This window comes from Marmota marmota, unplaced genomic scaffold (genome assembly GCF_001458135.2).
Source record: "Marmota marmota marmota unplaced genomic scaffold, marMar, whole genome shotgun sequence".
Classification (NCBI taxonomy): domain Eukaryota; kingdom Metazoa; phylum Chordata; class Mammalia; order Rodentia; family Sciuridae; genus Marmota; species Marmota marmota.
Window position 1 is genome coordinate 12,950,831 of NW_026000093.1, and position 17,175 is coordinate 12,968,005.

The following is a 17,175-nucleotide window of genomic DNA, read 5'->3' on the forward strand; positions in this document are numbered from 1 at the left end:
ACCCCAAACCCCCCATATCCTGTAACCTACGGATCACCTCCCCCGTCCCACCCAGCAGGTTCGAGACCCCTACCCGGAAAGAAACTCCCACCCCAGCCCCAGTAACTTTGGCTTCGACAGCAGGCTGCCACGCGACCTCCGCCCCCCGGAGCCGCGAACCTAGCCCTGGAACCCTCTCACCCCATCCCAAGTCAGTCACACCCCGCCGGGCCTGCTCTCCACCCGCAGCCGAAGAACTCTTACTCAGGAGAGCGGGCTCGCGTCCGGGTAGACGCACAACGCTCCAGCGAGGCTCTCAGTAGACCAAAGAAGCGGCGGCGACCACCCGGCGCGGGAACTGTGTGACAGGCCGCCTGACCCAGGCTCCGCCTCTCTGGCCCAGCCCTCCTCACGCCTTTCGCCAACTGCCATGCGTGGCCCTGCCTCCACTGGCGCCGCAGGGGCACACCGCGCGGCGGAGGTCGCCCCCTGCCGTCCCGGAGGCCGCACAACCCGCTGGATGTTCGCAAGGCTTGCCTGTACCCTGGCTGCAGACAATGCCATCAAGGTTCCCCTGCTATGCTCAGGGTCTGTTAAACCGTGGGCGCCACTTCCAAGACTAAATCGATTACAGCCTCTCTAAACCACCCTTCCCCTACTCCATGAGTTAGCTAGTCAGGTCAAGGAACAGTATCAGTGTCTGAAAGGCAGAGAGAGGAAAACTCTTGACATAGCTTTCCAAGGATTTAGTCCTACTCCAGGTGGTAAACGTCGTGTCCTGGGCTTTCAACATGCAACATAGTTCACTCCAATCCTGACTGGCTACATGTATGACTAGAAAAGAGATATCTAGCTTCCCAGGAGAGTGGAACTAATGGTATTAATGTATCATAGGACCCTAATTTATCCTGACTTACTTTCAAAAGGTGATTTTAAAATGTCAAAACCTCAGGCTGCGATGTAAAGTCAATTTTGTTTTCAACTATCCACCACACATCACACAACAGAAGTGGCGGATACAACGCAAAGCGTACAGTGAAAAGGAAAACCTCCATGTAAACAAATACCTTACAAAGCAGTTATAGAAGCAACTACAGAGACGTAGAGTCACTGTGATTAAAATGGTTACTGGAAAGAAAGAGTTCCTAGATTGAGATCTCTAAGTTGTTTTAAAGATTAATATCATCTCCCAAACAGAAAAGGAAGAGCATTTCAAACAATGCTGAACACAACTATATTGCTAAGCCAAAGAGAAGGTACTGGCATTGACGGAATGAAAAGCTTCAGTGGGTACTAAAAGAAGCTGGAGAGGTATAAAAGGATCCCGTTATGAATAGCTGTGATGCTTTTTCCCAGCAAAATTTGTATCCAAAACATCCTAGTAGTTAGTGATAAAACAATGAACACAGACCTAGACCACGTCTTGAAACTCAGAATCTAGCGTTGATGGAGGGATGAGAGTACAATACCTAAAACAAACTAACAAACTAAACAAGCTTTCTATTAGCTGCTGTAGAAAACAAAAAAGGTTGGTCAGATTAATTCTACCCGGGGACAAAGGTAATTCGTAATGCTGTTAAAGACCAAACTGTAACCTATAACAAAAACTAGGAAAACTGGAAGCCTGCATGGTGCTGCATGCGCGTGGGAAGACCTTCCTGAAGCACAGACTCCCAACTTTGGCCAGTCCTCAGCATGCTAGCAAGACCCTCAGCAACTCAGAGAGAACCTGTCTCAAAGTGAAAAATAAAAAGGACTGGGGTGGTAGCTGGAGGGAAAGAGCCCCTAGGTTCAATCCCCAATACTAAAAAGATTAAGTACTGGACATTTTCAGAACACCAATAGATCACAATTTATAAAGTTTTCTAAACACGTGAAAAAAAAAAAAAACATGACTTTAGAAATCCATGCGTTTTCATTACATCCTTCGATCACTAGCGAAAGCTCATCTAAAAGCGAGGGGCCGGGGGATTTTTCGAGCCCATAAAATTTTAAGCATGTGCAGTGAATCATCTTAAAACATAATGACATGTTTGTCTTTCCTCTCCAGAACTAGAATCCAGAACTACTTCCATTTCGTTTTTCAAAGGCATTCTTATTTTTCAGTCTTTCAAAGAACTTATTTCACTTAAGGTACCTTACACCCACACAAAAACACTTTCACCAGCTTCCCAGCTTAAAGCTCCACCCACATTTCCTATGTCGGAGGCCGAGCCTGCGCAATAGAACTGAGACGGCCAAATCCAGTTTCTGGCATAACGTTACAAGCCCTTCTTCCGGTGAGGAAGGCTGTACCATTCTCAAATAGAATCATTGTGTTTGTCCTAATTCACACATAATTCACACAGTTTTCCAAGAAAGTAACTTCTACTTTCAACCACAAGACTTCCTCTCTCCATAATTTTTAAAGTAATCGCTTTTTACATAGTCGTGTTTCAAAAGAGTCACGTGTCTCCCCTGCCATTCCGAATGGTATGTGCCAACCTCACCTCCGGTGTTAGGTGTCATGGATGCCCCGAGAGTCTAGTAAGAATTTGCACCCGTGGTGGGGAAGGTCTGAAGCCCACACCTGGAAACCCAGTGAAATAAAGTTGCGTTTTGGTTGTGGAAGTGACAACTTCTCCGATTCCTCGGCGATGGCGGCGTCCGGGAGCGGTATGGCCCAGAAAACCTGGGAATTGGCCAACAACATGCAAGAAGCCCAGAGTATCGATGAAATCTACAAATACGACAAAAAACAGCAGCAAGAAATCCTGGCGGCGAAACCCTGGACTAAGGAGTGAGGAGGTCCCTGGCGAGACGCAGGGGAGGGACGGGATGGCGGGAATTTAAGAGACCCAGGGAGAGTGGGAGTCGAAGCGGGTGGAGAGCTTGTTTTGTTTTTTTACGGGAGAGTGGAGAATAGAACGAGAGCTTTGTATCTATCTTTATCCTTCTTAGTGAGGCCTAAGCCTCTCCTCGAGGGGCTATTTGACTCTCCTTTCTTTAATGCATTTACTACCAGAGGATGTAAATGAAGAACAAGCGGTGCTTTAAATTGACACTTTTCAACATCTTTTCACATATGCTATACACTCTACCTTGAACCAGGTGTCATCATGCATCTTTTTGGGGCCTTCAGCTGATCCCAAACTGGGGATTGCAGCTGAAATCAAGTTACCAGGACAAGGGTCTCAAAAATGAAAAGAGACCTATAATATCGTTTTTGATTGCTGGTAATTATTTCAGAGACACACCGTCTCTACCCAGTCTCTAAAATGTTGCTTCACCAGTTCACCTAAGCCACTATTTATAAAAATAGAGCTTAAGGCTCTTTGCTTCTTACTAAAATCCATGTGTCCCTGGAAATAATGACAAGTCAGGAAAGGGTTCTTCACCCCACTGTATTAGGGAGAGAGTAAAAAAGACCACAAAGGGCCCGATCTATGAGGAGATAGGAGAAATGTGGTCAACAGCAGAACATACTTTATCAGCCTCACAGTTTTTTTCAGAGTTAGCTAATTGTCCACGTATTCAATTTTAGCAGTGTTTATTGAGAATTTAACATGAGCCAGGCACTAAGCTAGGGATTTTCATGTCATTTAATATGCATGACAACTCAATACTGTATTTTCATTCCTTTTTTGCAAATAAGAAAATACATAAGAAACTTACTTCTTGGTCACACTGAGGTAGTGAACTCTTAAATGAGCAATAGACCTAAGACCAAATCTCACAATTGCCACGTAACTAGTTGACCTTAGGAAACTAACTTATCCATCTTCATTTATCTATAATATAGAAATAAAACCTACCTATTAGTGATGTCATGAAGATTAGATGAATTGATAAATTAAAAGGATCTAGAATTATGTAATGGGAGCACATTAACTATTATCCCCCCCCCTTTTTCCCAGTAAAGGGTGGAGTCAAAATTTTATGTCTTGACTTCCAATACCAGGTCTCCATATCTTTCATCTTGTTGTTGAAATCTGGCAAAGGTTGGGAATTAAACTTGGTTGTTTTCTTGGAGCAGGCATCTTCAAAGTCTTCTTAAGAGACATTTACATTTACTGCTCTGTACAATCTGGTTAGATTGCCTGATTATCTCCTTACTCCTATGGCAGGATCTTCTATTTTAGGTAGATGTAGTTTATTTGGAAAATATCAGCTTGTCTCACGGTGGTTCTCATACTCATTTCAGCTGTCTTCAGCTGCATCAGCGATATCAAAATATTTTTTATTCAAGAATTTATTCATATCCAATGATGACAAACTCTAGAATAGTGGTCATAGGAGAAGTAGGGACACTAGGGCTATGTTTTGATTTTGAGGCTGATATCACAGAGGGAGACCACACCTTTCAACAAACTATTCAAGAGTACCACAATGCTAGTAACAGCACTTAAGGTTTTAGTATATGTCAGGCACTAAGTTGAGTATTTTTATATACTTTTTTTCATCCTAACAACTATGAAATACAAATAAGAAAACTGAAGCACAAACATTAAATGGTTGGCACAGCACCACAGCTAGAGCATGGCAGTGCCAAAATTAGGGTAGATGTTAGAGTCCGCGTTCATAATCATTAGGCTAGAAGGTACACCTGAGAAGGGTTAGACACAACCATTCCAACTAGAGTCAGAATCAGAAATATGCTGATTCCAAGTCAAGGGAGAAAAAGCCTACTCAAAGTATGTTTTTCCCTCTTAAACGTATTTAAAAACTATTTCAGACTCCCCCACAGGGGAATACTGTACAGGACTATGACCTGTTTATTATTTCTAGTGCCCTGTAGAAACTCCTTTTCTACTCCCTTTTTCTTCCCACATTCATTTCTGTAAATCCCTTCAGTACTTGTTATCTTCACAAAAACTGTCTTTTGAAATTGTACTTTATATAAGAAAATTAATTACACCATGATTTTGTTTTGTAGTCACCATTACTTTAAATACTGCAAAATCTCAGCTTTGGCTCTACTAAAAATGGTGATGCATGCCAGATCAGGAGGCAACTTGGAAGTGATGGGTTTGATGCTAGGAAAGGTGGACGGTGAAACCATGATCATTATGGACAGTTTTGCTTTGCCTGTAGAGGGCACTGAAACCCGAGTAAATGCTCAGGCTGCTGCATATGAGTACATGGCTGCATACATAGAAAACGCCAAACAGGTAAAAATGTTTTCTTAAAGTTTAGTCCCTACAGAGTCTCAAGGTGATTTTTGAGTTTCTAAACTGAAAACTATTTCTTTACGTTAAATTTTATATTTTAAATTCAACAATTTCTATATAAAATGATATAAGATTAGAAGCATGATAAGATTTATACCATGGGGACTGAGGGTGTAGCTCAGTAGTAAAGCACTAGCTCAGTAGTAAAGCACTTTCCTAGAATGCTCAGAGTCCTGGATTTGATCCCCAGCACTGGAGGAAAAAAAGGATTTAGAGCATAGACCCCTACACAAAATAATTTCTCATTCATTATCAGATGTGTGTTTAAAATCAAAAGTCTGAGCCAGGCATGGTGGCACACTCCTCTAATCCCAGCAACTTGGGAGGATGAGGCAAGAGGATCACAAATTCAAGGCTAGTCTTAGCTGCTAAGTAATTTGCAAGATCCTGTCTCAAATTTTAAATTAAAAAAAAAAAGGCAGGGGGCGCTAGGGATGTGACTCAATGGTTAAGCACCCCTGGGTTCAATCCCCAGAACCTAAAAAATAAGTCTGGGTGCTGAGAATGTACCTCTGTGGTAGAGTGCATACTTAGCATACATAAAGCCTGAGTTTAGTCCCCAACACCAAAAATCAAAAAGTTTGGAAACAACCTAAATATTCATGAATATAAAACCAGTTAAATAAATGATGGTACATTCTTCTTAGGCAGCCTTTAAAAAAAATAGCTATATATTTACTTATATAGAGCAAACCCTAGAATAATTTGTTGAGTAAAAAAGCAAAGTATAAAACACTGTATATGGCATGCTATTGTGTGTCACTGTGTTTATTAATTTACTACATGTATGTAAAAATATCTCTATAAGGCTATGTAAGCAGTAGGCAACAGGGGTAGAAATCAGCTGAAGTAAAAGAGATGGGAAGGAGACTGAATACCTTTATTGTTCTTGTACTTTGTTAGTTTTGTGCTTTGTACACATATTACCTATTCAAATAACTCCTTTTTTAACAAAAGCAATATATTCTAAGAATTATTTTGCTTGATGTTTACTGCAGTGCTACATAAAACAAATAATAAATGTCTTGAAAATTAAACAGAAACCTCAAGCTCCTTTGTCCTCTTCATTTGTTAGGTTGGTCGCCTTGAAAATGCAATTGGCTGGTACCATAGCCACCCTGGCTATGGCTGCTGGCTTTCTGGGATTGATGTTAGTACACAGATGCTTAACCAGCAGTTCCAAGAACCATTCGTAGCAGTGGTAGTAAGTACTTTTAAACCAGTTTTAATTAAGTTCTTCATGAACATTTACTAAAACAAGACTTGAAACAGTATAGTAAAGAGCAAAAGCTCTGGTGTCAATCTGTAAAGACTTGAATCAGAATTCTACCTCTTAATAAAACTGGGGCTTTGAGCAAGTTACTTAATCTCTATAACTCACACCCTACCCACAAAAGATGAGGGTAATCAGCACACATGTCTGAGCACCCAGCTCATCAGAGGTATTCCATCAGTGTTCTTTGACTAGAGTAAGCAGGAAATGCTAAAAGGAAAAAAAAAAAGCCCTTTAAAAAGTGATGAGCAAATTCTCAAATAATAATCCTAAATGATGTCAACTAAATGTAATCTCTAAATTTCCTGTGAGGAATTCCTATGTTTAACCATTTCAAAAAAACTTTCTGGTTTGGTTATTTTTTTCATATTGTTTGGTCATTTATTGTGTATGTGCATAGCGTTACATATGTATTTCTAGATTTATAATATTTTAATAAATAGAAGTATATAATGATTTGTATTGACAGATGTTAAATATATCCTTCTTGTAGATTGATCCAACAAGAACAATATCTGCAGGAAAAGTGAATCTTGGAGCCTTTAGGACATACCCAAAGGTAATTTTTAAAAATTATAAGTCATAATTTGTTTTTTTCTTTTTTGAGTACCAGGGATTGAATTCTTGAGCACTTAGTTACTGAGCCGCATCCCCAGCCCTATTTTGTATTTTATTTAGAGACAGGGTCTCACTGAGTTGCTTAGCAACTCACTGTTACCAAGTCTGGCTTTGAACTTGCTATCTTTGTGTCTCAGCCTCCCAAGCTGCTGGGATTATAGTATAAGTCTTTTTTTTTTTTTTTCCTCTCAGTTGTTGATAGATCTTTATTTTATTTATTTATACGTGGTGCTGAGAATCAAACCCAGTGCCTCACACATGCCAGGCAAGTGTGCTACTGCTGAACCAAAGTCCCAGCCCTAAGTCATAATTTTTTAAACTCCAAATATTTCGCTTATTTTTAAGGATATGCTGTGACTAGTATCTCTGTCCTAAAATAGTTTGTTTAAAGTAGCAAACTACCACAAACTGACTCTTAAAAAAGAAAATACATTTGTTATTTGTTATCAATTTTACTGGAAAAACAGTCTTTATATGGGAGCGGGGATAATCAAGGATTGAACTCAGGGGCACTCAACCACTGAGTTACATTCCCCAGCCCTTTTTAATATTTTATTTAGAGACAGGGTCTCACTGAGTTTCTTAGCACTTTGTTTTTGGTGAGGTTGGCTTTGAACTTGCAATCCCTCTGCCTCTGCGTCTTAAGTCACTGGTATTACAGGTGTATACCACCACGCCCAGTCAGTAATCTTTATTTAATAGTATTTGAGTGACAATGGCATTCTGACAGGCACTAGAGAAACAGCAAGCGACAGTTCCCTCCTCTGGAGGAAGCTTGTAGTCTGCAGTAGATAATGCATAGGTATATATCTCCTAAGGTCAAAAAAAAAATTAATCTATAAACCAAATCCAGCCTATTGCCAGAAAGTGGGGTTGGAGAAAGTAGAAGCTATATATATATATATATATTTTTTTTTTTAAGAGTATTTATGTTGAATATTCGTCTCCCCAAAATTAATGCTCCTATAAATAAAAAGCTGCAGAGAAAAAAAACAGTTTATCTTGGGTTTTTATTTTATTTTGTTTTTTAATCTTCTGTTATTATTTTTGTTTAGGGCTACAAACCTCCTGATGAAGGACCTTCTGAATACCAGACTATTCCACTCAACAAAATAGAAGACTTTGGTGTACATTGCAAACAGTAAGTAACTAAAAAAATATATCTGAATCCAAAATCACAGGAAACCTCAGATCATCCAGTCCAAGCCCTTTGTTTTACAGATGAGAAAAAGACTGACAAAAATGCATTTCATAATATAACACGTTTTGAAATAATAGTTTAAAATGAAGATTTAGGATAATGTTAAAAATTTTTATTAATTTTTTTAGTGTTGATGGACTTTTATTCATTTATTTATATACAGTGCTGAGAATCAAACCCAGTGCCTCACACTTATGAGGCAAGTGCTCTTTCACTGAGCCATGATCCCATTTTTTACACAAATGGAACACAACTTTTCATTTCTCTGGTTGTACATGATGTAGAGTCACATCATTCATGCAGTTATACCTGTACATATGTTAATATTGTATGTCTCATTCCACCATCTTTCCCCCACATCTCCCTCTCCTTCTCTCCCTCCCCTCTACTCAATCCAAAGTTCCTCCATTCTTTGCCCACCCCCCAAAGTTCCTCCATTCTTCCTCCCCCTGCACCATCATTATGGATCAGCATCCACTTATCAGACAAAATATTGGGCCTTTGGTTTTTGTTTTAATGTTGAAGAAGCTAGTGAAATTAGTTTTCTTTAACTTTTAAATATATCTTATCACCTGTCACCTTCATCCAAGCCACAACTAATACTGCATATACATTTTGCCTCTTAAAATTGTTTTCTCAGGCAAACTAAAATGTCAGACTGTGTTTCTTCTCAGAATGATTTTCCATCTCACCAAGAATAAGATCCTTGGGCTAGGGTTGTAGCTTAATGGTAGAGTACTCGCCTCCCACTTGTGGAAGGCACTGGGTTCCATCCTTAGCACCACATAAAAATGTAAAGAACATAAATAAATAAGTAAAGGTATCATGTTCATCTGCAATTAAAAAAAATAGAATAAGAACCTTAAGCCTTGCCATAGACTACACAACCCCATATGGTCTAGCGTCCACACTCTCTCAAGGCTCCTCTCTTAGCACTGAACCCATGGTTCAATCTAGCAGTACTTATCTCTTTAGTGTTTCTCAGATGTATCCCCCAGGCTTCTGCCTTAGGGCTTTAGTACTTACTGTTTCCTTTACCTGGAACATTCTTCCTTATTTCCATATGGCTCCCTAACTGTTTTAATTGTTGACTATCTGTTTAAGAGTCACCTTAACAGAGAATGTTCATTGATCACCCTATCTCAAAATAATACCTTCCTGTCACTTTGTGTCTACTTTCTCTGCTTTCTTTTTCTTCATAGCACTTGTCACTATCTGATATGTTTGCATCCTTATTATTGACCCCTTGAGCATGTGGATTTTATTAGAATTATTTGCTGCTGTAGCCTTGCTTTTAAAGCAGCAAGGCAGGTTTGGGGTTCTGGCTCAGAGGTAGAGTGCTCACCTAGCATGCGTGAGGCCCTGGGTTCGATCCTCAGCACCACATAAAAATGAAATAAAGGTTCTGTGTTCACTTACAACTAAAATAAATAAATAAATATTTTTAAAAAAAACAGCAAGGCACATAGAAGAGAGGGCACTAAAAAACACCTCTTATCCCAACTTTAATGAGTATCTTGACTATCCATATGCTCTTATTTTTCTGTTTAGAAATTCTTCGAAAATTCAGATTTTCTAAAATTGAGTTTTTAAATATTCTGGTTTTCAATCATGTCTGACATATTTCTGTAATAACTACCTCTACCCTAAATGATTAGGATTAAGCATTTAATTTGACCTTTTGAAAAGAATTTAAATTATTTCTGTTTAAGGAAATTGCTCCTAATCATTTTTCTGATTAACAATTATATTTTCATATTAATTTTTTTTCTGTAACCTAACAGCACCTTTCCCTATTTTTCTTTCTGTTGGTTCATTCTTTTGTCTTCCTTAAATAAGTTTCTTTTGACAAGTACCCCACTTGATATTCTGAAATAGTAGCCTATCAGAGAGGAGTAGCTACTTGCTAGTTCCTACATTGCTAGAGCCTAGAGTTTTGAACCAAAAATTGCCTAGAATTTTGAACCAAAAAGAATATTCAAAAACATTCTCTTTGGATTGATTCCTAAATAAGAAAGAATAAGAGCAAGTAAATTAATGGATTTATTTTTTGACAAATATTCAGTGAAGCATAGTGCCAAATCAAAAGAATAAGCGTTTTGCATAGGTTATTATACATACATTTCCTAAATTACTTGATGATAGGTTATTATTAGCAGTTTATTGGCTTTTCTTTTTCTTATACTAAAGGTTATTTATTTATTTACTTATTAATTTATTTATTGGTACTGGGGATTAAACCCAGGGGTGCTTTTTTATTGTGTTCATGTCACTTTTATCCTTTGCACCACTACCCAAGAATCTGAGCCTTTATCTTTTCCTGTCTGCCCCACTCCAATGGCTTCCTTTGTGGGTACCCCTGCGTCCATTTTTTATCCTCTAGCATATAATGGTATTACCACAATCAACTTTCTTAAACTCCCTTTGGCTATATCATTGCTCTACTCAAACACCTTCCATGAGTCCAAAGTACCTAAAGAATAAAAAATTATAAATTTCTTGACCTTTTACATAACATCTTCCAGCAACTGGACCTCAGTATGCCATTATAAGTTTCCCTCACAGTATTATTCTCCTCTTGCTAAATTGGCCAAACCAATTCACTTATTACCCTTACATGTGTTTCCTTTCATAGATGATGCTCTCTACCTAATGCCTTCTGTGTTCTCAACATACCCACACCATGGACTCTTTTTTTTTTTTTTTTTTTTAATATTTATTTTTAGTTGTAGTTGGACACAACACCTTTATTTTATTTATTTATTTTTATGTGGTGCTGAGGATCAAACCCAGGGCCTCGCACGCGCTAGGTGAATGCTCTACTGCTGAGCCACAATCCCAGCCCCACACTGTGGACTCTTGTGAGAGTTACCCTAAAGTCCAACCTTTTCCCTAGGGCTTTGCATCTGGTTCTAGCTCTAAATGACCACTTCACATCCTTTTAAGAGTACTCATTATCTTGAATACTCAATTGGTAATTGTTTCTTTTTACATATACACTTTGGCATCACTTACTGTTATTCAACATATTTCATTATATTTAATATTTTTGGATTCATTCCAGTTCTTCTGTATAAATGGTGAGTTCCTAATAAAGAAGTTTCTTGTGCTTCTTTGTATCCACTAATGTGCATAACCTACTGAGATAGTTAAAATTTTGTTACATTTAAATTATGTATGTTTTTCAGACATTAACCAAATTTTCCTTGCTACAACCTGATTATAAATTAAGCACCTTTGGAAGCAGTAGAGATTATTTTAAGTTTCTTAGAACATACTTTTAAAGTTTTCTTTTCCAAAAAGTAGTAGGCCCTAATCAGGGGATTAGAAAGGTAAGAATGAGGAGTGCACATGTCACTTTTAGTATATTTTAAAAGGCTAACAAAAATGATAGTGAATCCTAAAGAAGCAGCTCATTAAGTTTATGTGCTGTTAGCTGGAAGTTACAAAACTTAATAACACAAACATATCATTCAGAAAGTCTGATTATTAATAACTTCTTGGAAATTTCTGGGCTTCACAGAAGGAAAACATAAAATAAAGAAATTTTGTAGATAGAAGATTTGAAATCACACCCCTGAAGAAAAAGAATACATGGTTACCTCTTATTGTTAGACTAAAAACTAAAACATGACTATTTTAATATAAAGTATAATTTGCTTAAATTTGGCTATGACTTCTATATGATACAATTGAATATTTTTTTTTTTTACTTATTCAATTTGTGCTTTTGTTTCATAGATACTATGCCTTAGAAGTCTCATATTTCAAATCCTCTTTGGATCGCAAATTACTTGAGCTTTTGTGGAATAAATACTGGGTGAATACACTGAGTTCTTCTAGCTTGCTTACTGTGAGTACTCTACTTGTAAGGGATGCATTTGAATTTTATATAAGCTATAAAAGCTGTTTAATATTTGAAACCCCCTTACACAGAAAAGCTGTACCCAACTTGGCCACAACAAGAGGGTTGGGATGGGATTCTGCACTGCTGAGCTAGATCAGAAATCTAGGCAAATCTTAGGTCTGTCTCATGTCAGAGAGACCAAGTATAAATGGCAAATAGAGTGGCCAGATCAGGGTGAGATCTGCTGTGCTTGCCTTAAAGGGATGTATAGAGGGGCTGGGGTTAGTGGCTCAGTGGTAGCCTAGCATGTATGAGGCTCTGGGTTCCATCCTCAGTACCACATAAAAATAAATAAAATAAAGGTATTATGTCTATCTACAACTTAAAAAAATATGTGGGAAAAAAATGATGTCTAGCGGAAAAAATACAAGTATTTGTTGTATCAGATGTCTTTTGGACTCTGGTTTCAAGTAATAAGACACTCAGAAATAAGAAAGAGAATCATGGTGGGAGTATAGCTCCCTGGTAGAGTGCATACTTATGCTATGGGTCCTAGGTTCAGTCCCCAGCACCAGAAAAAAAAAGGAAAGAAAGTTATATAAGTTACTAAGTCTCAGAGTAGAGCATTCAAGCAATATTATAAAGTCTTGCTTTTTTCTCTCTCTCAGTTTTATTGATTAGTTTCAGTTTCAGGTTTCATGTGAAAGCAAGATGGCAACTTTAGCCTCAGATCTCCCAGTCTTACCCTGTCATGTTCAAAATAGGAAATCAAGGGCTGGGGTTGTAGCTCATTGGTAGAGCGTTTGCCTAGCGAGGTGAGGCATTTGGTTCAATCCTCAGCAGCACCACATACAAACAAATAAAGGTTAAATTCTTTAAAAAAAAAAAAAGAAAAAGCGGGAGGCGGGGAATCCAGAAATACACACACTCCTGCTTATTCTTAGGCAAAGCCTCATTGTTTCTGACTGACTTACTTAGGATACATGCTCTTCTACTTAGACCTTGTATAGGCCAAGGGAATGAATTCAGTGAGTGCTGGGCTGGGGTGGAGGCAGCTCCTTCAGGAACTTAGTAAGATGGGGAAAGAGAGATCATAAGACTCTTGCTTTAAAGCAACAGATAGTGAGCAGCAAAAAATAGCTACTTATATTTAGCTACTGAATATTTTCTGATTATATCGCTAAAATCTAAAATATTTAGGAAGACATTTACTTAACAGCTTTTTCTATATTTAGAACTTAAGAACAGTTTTTTTACTTTTTTTAAAAACTAGGCTATTTCTCGGCTGGGGATGTGGCTCAGTGGAGGAGTGCTTGCCTGGAAAACATGAAGCCTTGGGTTCAATTCTCAGCACCAGGGGGGAGGCTGTTTCATTTAGTGCAGTGTACATAGTGATTAGAACCATGGGGTTTGGAGTAAAATAAACTGGATTTGAAAACAGCTCTGCTACTTTCTTTACTAGTTCTGATTACCTTCAGAAAGTTATTTAATGTGACTGAGACTTTCTCAGGTGTAAAATTATAATACTATATACATCATTAAGTATACTGAAAAATTTAGGACTTAATATAAAGCAATTGGTGGAATACCTGGCATATAATAAAGCCTCAATAAATGATTTTTTTTTTTTTTTTTTGGTTTGATGTATACAGAAAAATGTCACTTAAGCCTATTTACAATGATTGTAAACACAGTTCTGACAAGGCTTCTGTTCTTATTGCTTATCATCAGGGGTCAGAAGTAGTAGATTAGAAAGAAGAGATTGATCAGAGTAGTAAGTAAACATTGTTTCCTTTGTGCCAGACACTGCTAAATGCTTTATATATGTTGTTTCCTTAGAGGCAAATGTACTAATAGCAGCCAAAAGTGACACCTGGTGGCAAGCAGTGAAAACACTTCAAGACCAGAGCAGTCTGAGCATTGGTGTAAAGGCAAAGAGATCAACCTACTCAGACCTGTGGCTATCCCTGTATTGTAGTACTGCATATACAAGGATATTAATAATCAGGAAACAATTAAATTTCATTTTTTCCTTTTTTGTGGCTTTACATAATTATAGCATTTTAAGAAAAAATATAGAATTATGTATTCAGCTTCTCTTTTTTTCCCAGCTAAAGTAGTTAATTACAGCATATAACCAAAAAGCTACCAGAAAAAAAAAGTTATTTTCTAATTTAGGAAATTAGTTCCTTATGTTCATTCTCTATGCATTTGAAATGTAATTGGGTATTTAAAAAAAAGCAGAAATGAGAAATGTAATTGGGTATATTTTATTATAGTTTTAATAATAGCTATTTCTAGTGACCCACATTTTCATGGCTTGAGTAGCTAAATCATCTGAATATGAAGTAGTCTATAAGCCTTAGAGTTTTTTTCCAAGTCTGTGGTGTAAAACTGTATTTATTTCCTAAACCACTTACATCCAGACAAAATGAACATAGTTGTATCTTTTAACAATATCATAAATTTGTAAAATCATTAGAAGAACAAGTAACATTTTAAAGAGCCCTCTGATAGCTGTGATGACAGCAAATAACTTCTCATGTTAGGTGATAAATCTGTTTCCCTTATACCATCTTAAAAATTGAACAAGTAGGATAATGTTCTTATTTCTGCCAAGTTGTTTATTAATCTTCATTCTCTTCTATCAAAGATTTAGGAAAGAAATGTAACATACTTTGCAAGTTGCATTTGTGAATTTTTTTATATTTTACACTACAACTAAAAAATTATAAATATAACCAAGTGTAACTGTACATATGTAACTGTTTAAATTTTTCTTTATAAAAAGGATGTCATTTTCTAGAAAAATAATATAAACCAGTTTTCCAAATGGTAGGTATGCATGTGAGAATATAGCATTACTCTAAGATATAATTGTATTTATAGCTGGGTGCAATGATTACAGGTAGGTTTATTTTCTTCTTTATATTACTCTACATTTTCTAAAATTTCAATGATAACTATTAACTTTATAATCAAAATCTAAAACAAGTGTTTTTTAAATATTGTCAAAAGTACTAGTTCTAAAAGTTTAGCTAACAATTATTAGGCCTTTTCTAGGTGCCATGGACAATTCTAAGAGTGTTATATATAAATATTAAACTTCATTTAATTTTCTTAATAGTCTTATATAATAATTATTGCTACCCTTTCCCATTTTCAGAAGAGGACCAGGAAGCATGCCCCAGGCTTCCTAGCTAATCTGCAGCAGCACCAGAACCTAGATTCAGATCTGTGAATTTCAAAGCCTCCCATAACAACAAATATTATATTTAAGTGGTCAAAAAGAAAATTTCCAAATTTAATCTTAAAATTGTAAAAGGAAAAGTATCTATGTTCTAACTGCTTAAATTTAGAAGCAGTTTTTTAGGTGAAGACGGTTATAAATTGTGGGTTTCATATTATGTCCTGATACAGTGCCATTTTCTCCACAGAATGCAGACTATACCACTGGTCAGGTGTTTGATTTGTCTGAAAAGTTAGAGCAGTCAGAAGCTCAGCTGGGCCGAGGGAGTTTCATGTTAGGTTTAGAAACACATGATCGAAAGTCAGAAGACAAACTTGCCAAAGCTACAAGAGACAGGTAAGAGTAAATATGTAAGATTCTCACACCTAATTTTTTCTTTCAAAATTTGAAAATAATAGTAAGATTCAAATTCCTTACAGTTTAGCCTAGTTTTAACTAGAATGGTACCTGAATATTAAATATTAGACTTTGAAGAATTCTCATATGCAGATTTTAACTTCAAAAATTTAGGAGACATTATATTAAAACATTAAAGGCTCAAAGTTCTGTATGTTGTGATACACACCTATAATCCCAGTCACTTTAGAGACTGAGGCAGGGTGATCACAAGTTCAAGGCCAATCTGGGCAATTTAATAAAATGCCATCTCAAAAAAGTGTTGGCGATGTAGCTCACTGGTAGAGCACTTGCCTAGCTTGTGTGAGGCCCTGGGTTCAATCCCTAGTACTCCCCCAAAAAAAGAAAAGCATAGGATTATTTTTTAAATTATTCTAAATAATAAAGGATAAGGCTTTATGTAATATTAGAATCCTATAATTACAGATTAATGTGTCATTAATATATAATTTATAACATTGTATGTTATTATATTTTCATAAATATAGTAATAATATATAATTTTAGTTGTCTTCTAAAACAGAACTTTTCCCAAAGCTGCTGACAAGTAACAAAATTAACAATTTAGAATTTATCAAATTTTACATTGTCATTCTTGTATGAAGGTTCTAGTAAGTAATGAAATGGGTTAAAAGACATGAAGAAGTCTAAAATTTACAAGGGTAAACTTCAGATTGGTGTGATTTGGGAGTATGAATGAAACTGAGAAAATATTGGAAGTGTACAGATAAACATGAGAGGAGAAGTGCATGCATGTTTGAACCATTTTCAGTTTGTGACATTATGTCTTTTCTTTTCAGCTGTAAAACCACCATAGAAGCCATCCATGGATTGATGTCTCAGGTTATTAAGGATAAACTGTTTAATCAAATTAACATCTCTTAAACAGTCACTGATAGTACTTTTGCCTGAAAACTGGTATGCGGAAAAATACTCAAGTAATACTTTTAAAACCAGTTACCAAAAATCTGATTAGAAGTATAAGGTGCTCTGAAATGTCCTGAATATTAACATCCTGTAATAAAACTCTATAAAATGAAATTGTCTGTTTCATTTGTGGGTGAAACTGCATTATTTTTCTAGTATCCTTTAATGCTCTTGAATATGAAAGAAAAAATATTAGACCCTTTCTATTTTTTGAAGCATCTTGCCTATCTAAATTAATCAATGAATTTCAGCATTTCATTTGACATACTATGGCCAGAACCACTTTTGATTTTTGCCTTTACCTTCTTTTGACAGTCTGTTAGTAAAAATAAAATTTAACATTTTTATGTTGCTATAAAATATTAGCCAAGTCATACCCTAGATTATTTTCCTGAAAATCAAGTAACTTTATTAGAGACAGAACAAACATAGCCCAGAGTATTCAAATATTTGCCAGTGATTTTCCTGAACCAG

At 36.6% G+C, this 17,175-nt stretch overlaps 2 protein-coding genes across 19 annotated transcripts in view; one reads left to right on the forward strand and one right to left on the reverse strand.

Moving 5' to 3' along the window:
• The window catches only part of Cspp1 (centrosome and spindle pole associated protein 1), a 115,244-nt gene extending 114,844 nt beyond the window's left edge, over positions 1–400 (reverse strand). For 12 of the 18 annotated variants that reach the window (XM_048782966.1, XM_048782962.1, XM_048782965.1 and 9 more), the window contains exon 1: positions 244–379. The gene's annotated coding sequence lies outside the window, so the exon portion shown is untranslated. Of the gene's footprint in view, positions 1–243 lie in introns of all 18 variants that reach the window. The other 6 variants (XM_048782971.1, XM_048782968.1, XM_048782970.1 and 3 more) reach the window with 2 other exon arrangements.
• Positions 401–2,298: 1,898 nt separating this feature from the next.
• Positions 2,299–16,815, forward strand: Cops5 (COP9 signalosome subunit 5). Its single transcript, XM_015485820.2, has 8 exons — positions 2,299–2,758; positions 4,895–5,129; positions 6,265–6,393; positions 6,956–7,021; positions 8,136–8,221; positions 12,023–12,134; positions 15,566–15,714; positions 16,575–16,815. The coding sequence occupies exons 1-8, from the start codon at positions 2,490–2,492 to the stop codon at positions 16,657–16,659; spliced, it is 1,131 nt and encodes a 376-aa protein (XP_015341306.1). The 5' UTR covers positions 2,299–2,489; the 3' UTR covers positions 16,660–16,815.
• The last annotated feature ends 360 nt before the right edge of the window (positions 16,816–17,175 follow it).

Excerpts from the sequence above, each read along its gene's own strand:
- Cops5 (XM_015485820.2), top strand. The coding sequence starts at position 2,490 with ATGCCCCGAGAGTCTAGTAAGAATTTGCACCCGTGGTGGGGAAGGTCT. Across the intron at positions 7,022-8,135 it reads CCTTTAGGACATACCCAAAG|GGCTACAAACCTCCTGATGA; the intron begins GTAATTTTTAAA and ends ATTTTTGTTTAG. Across the intron at positions 12,135-15,565 it reads GTTCTTCTAGCTTGCTTACT|AATGCAGACTATACCACTGG; the intron begins GTGAGTACTCTA and ends TTTTCTCCACAG.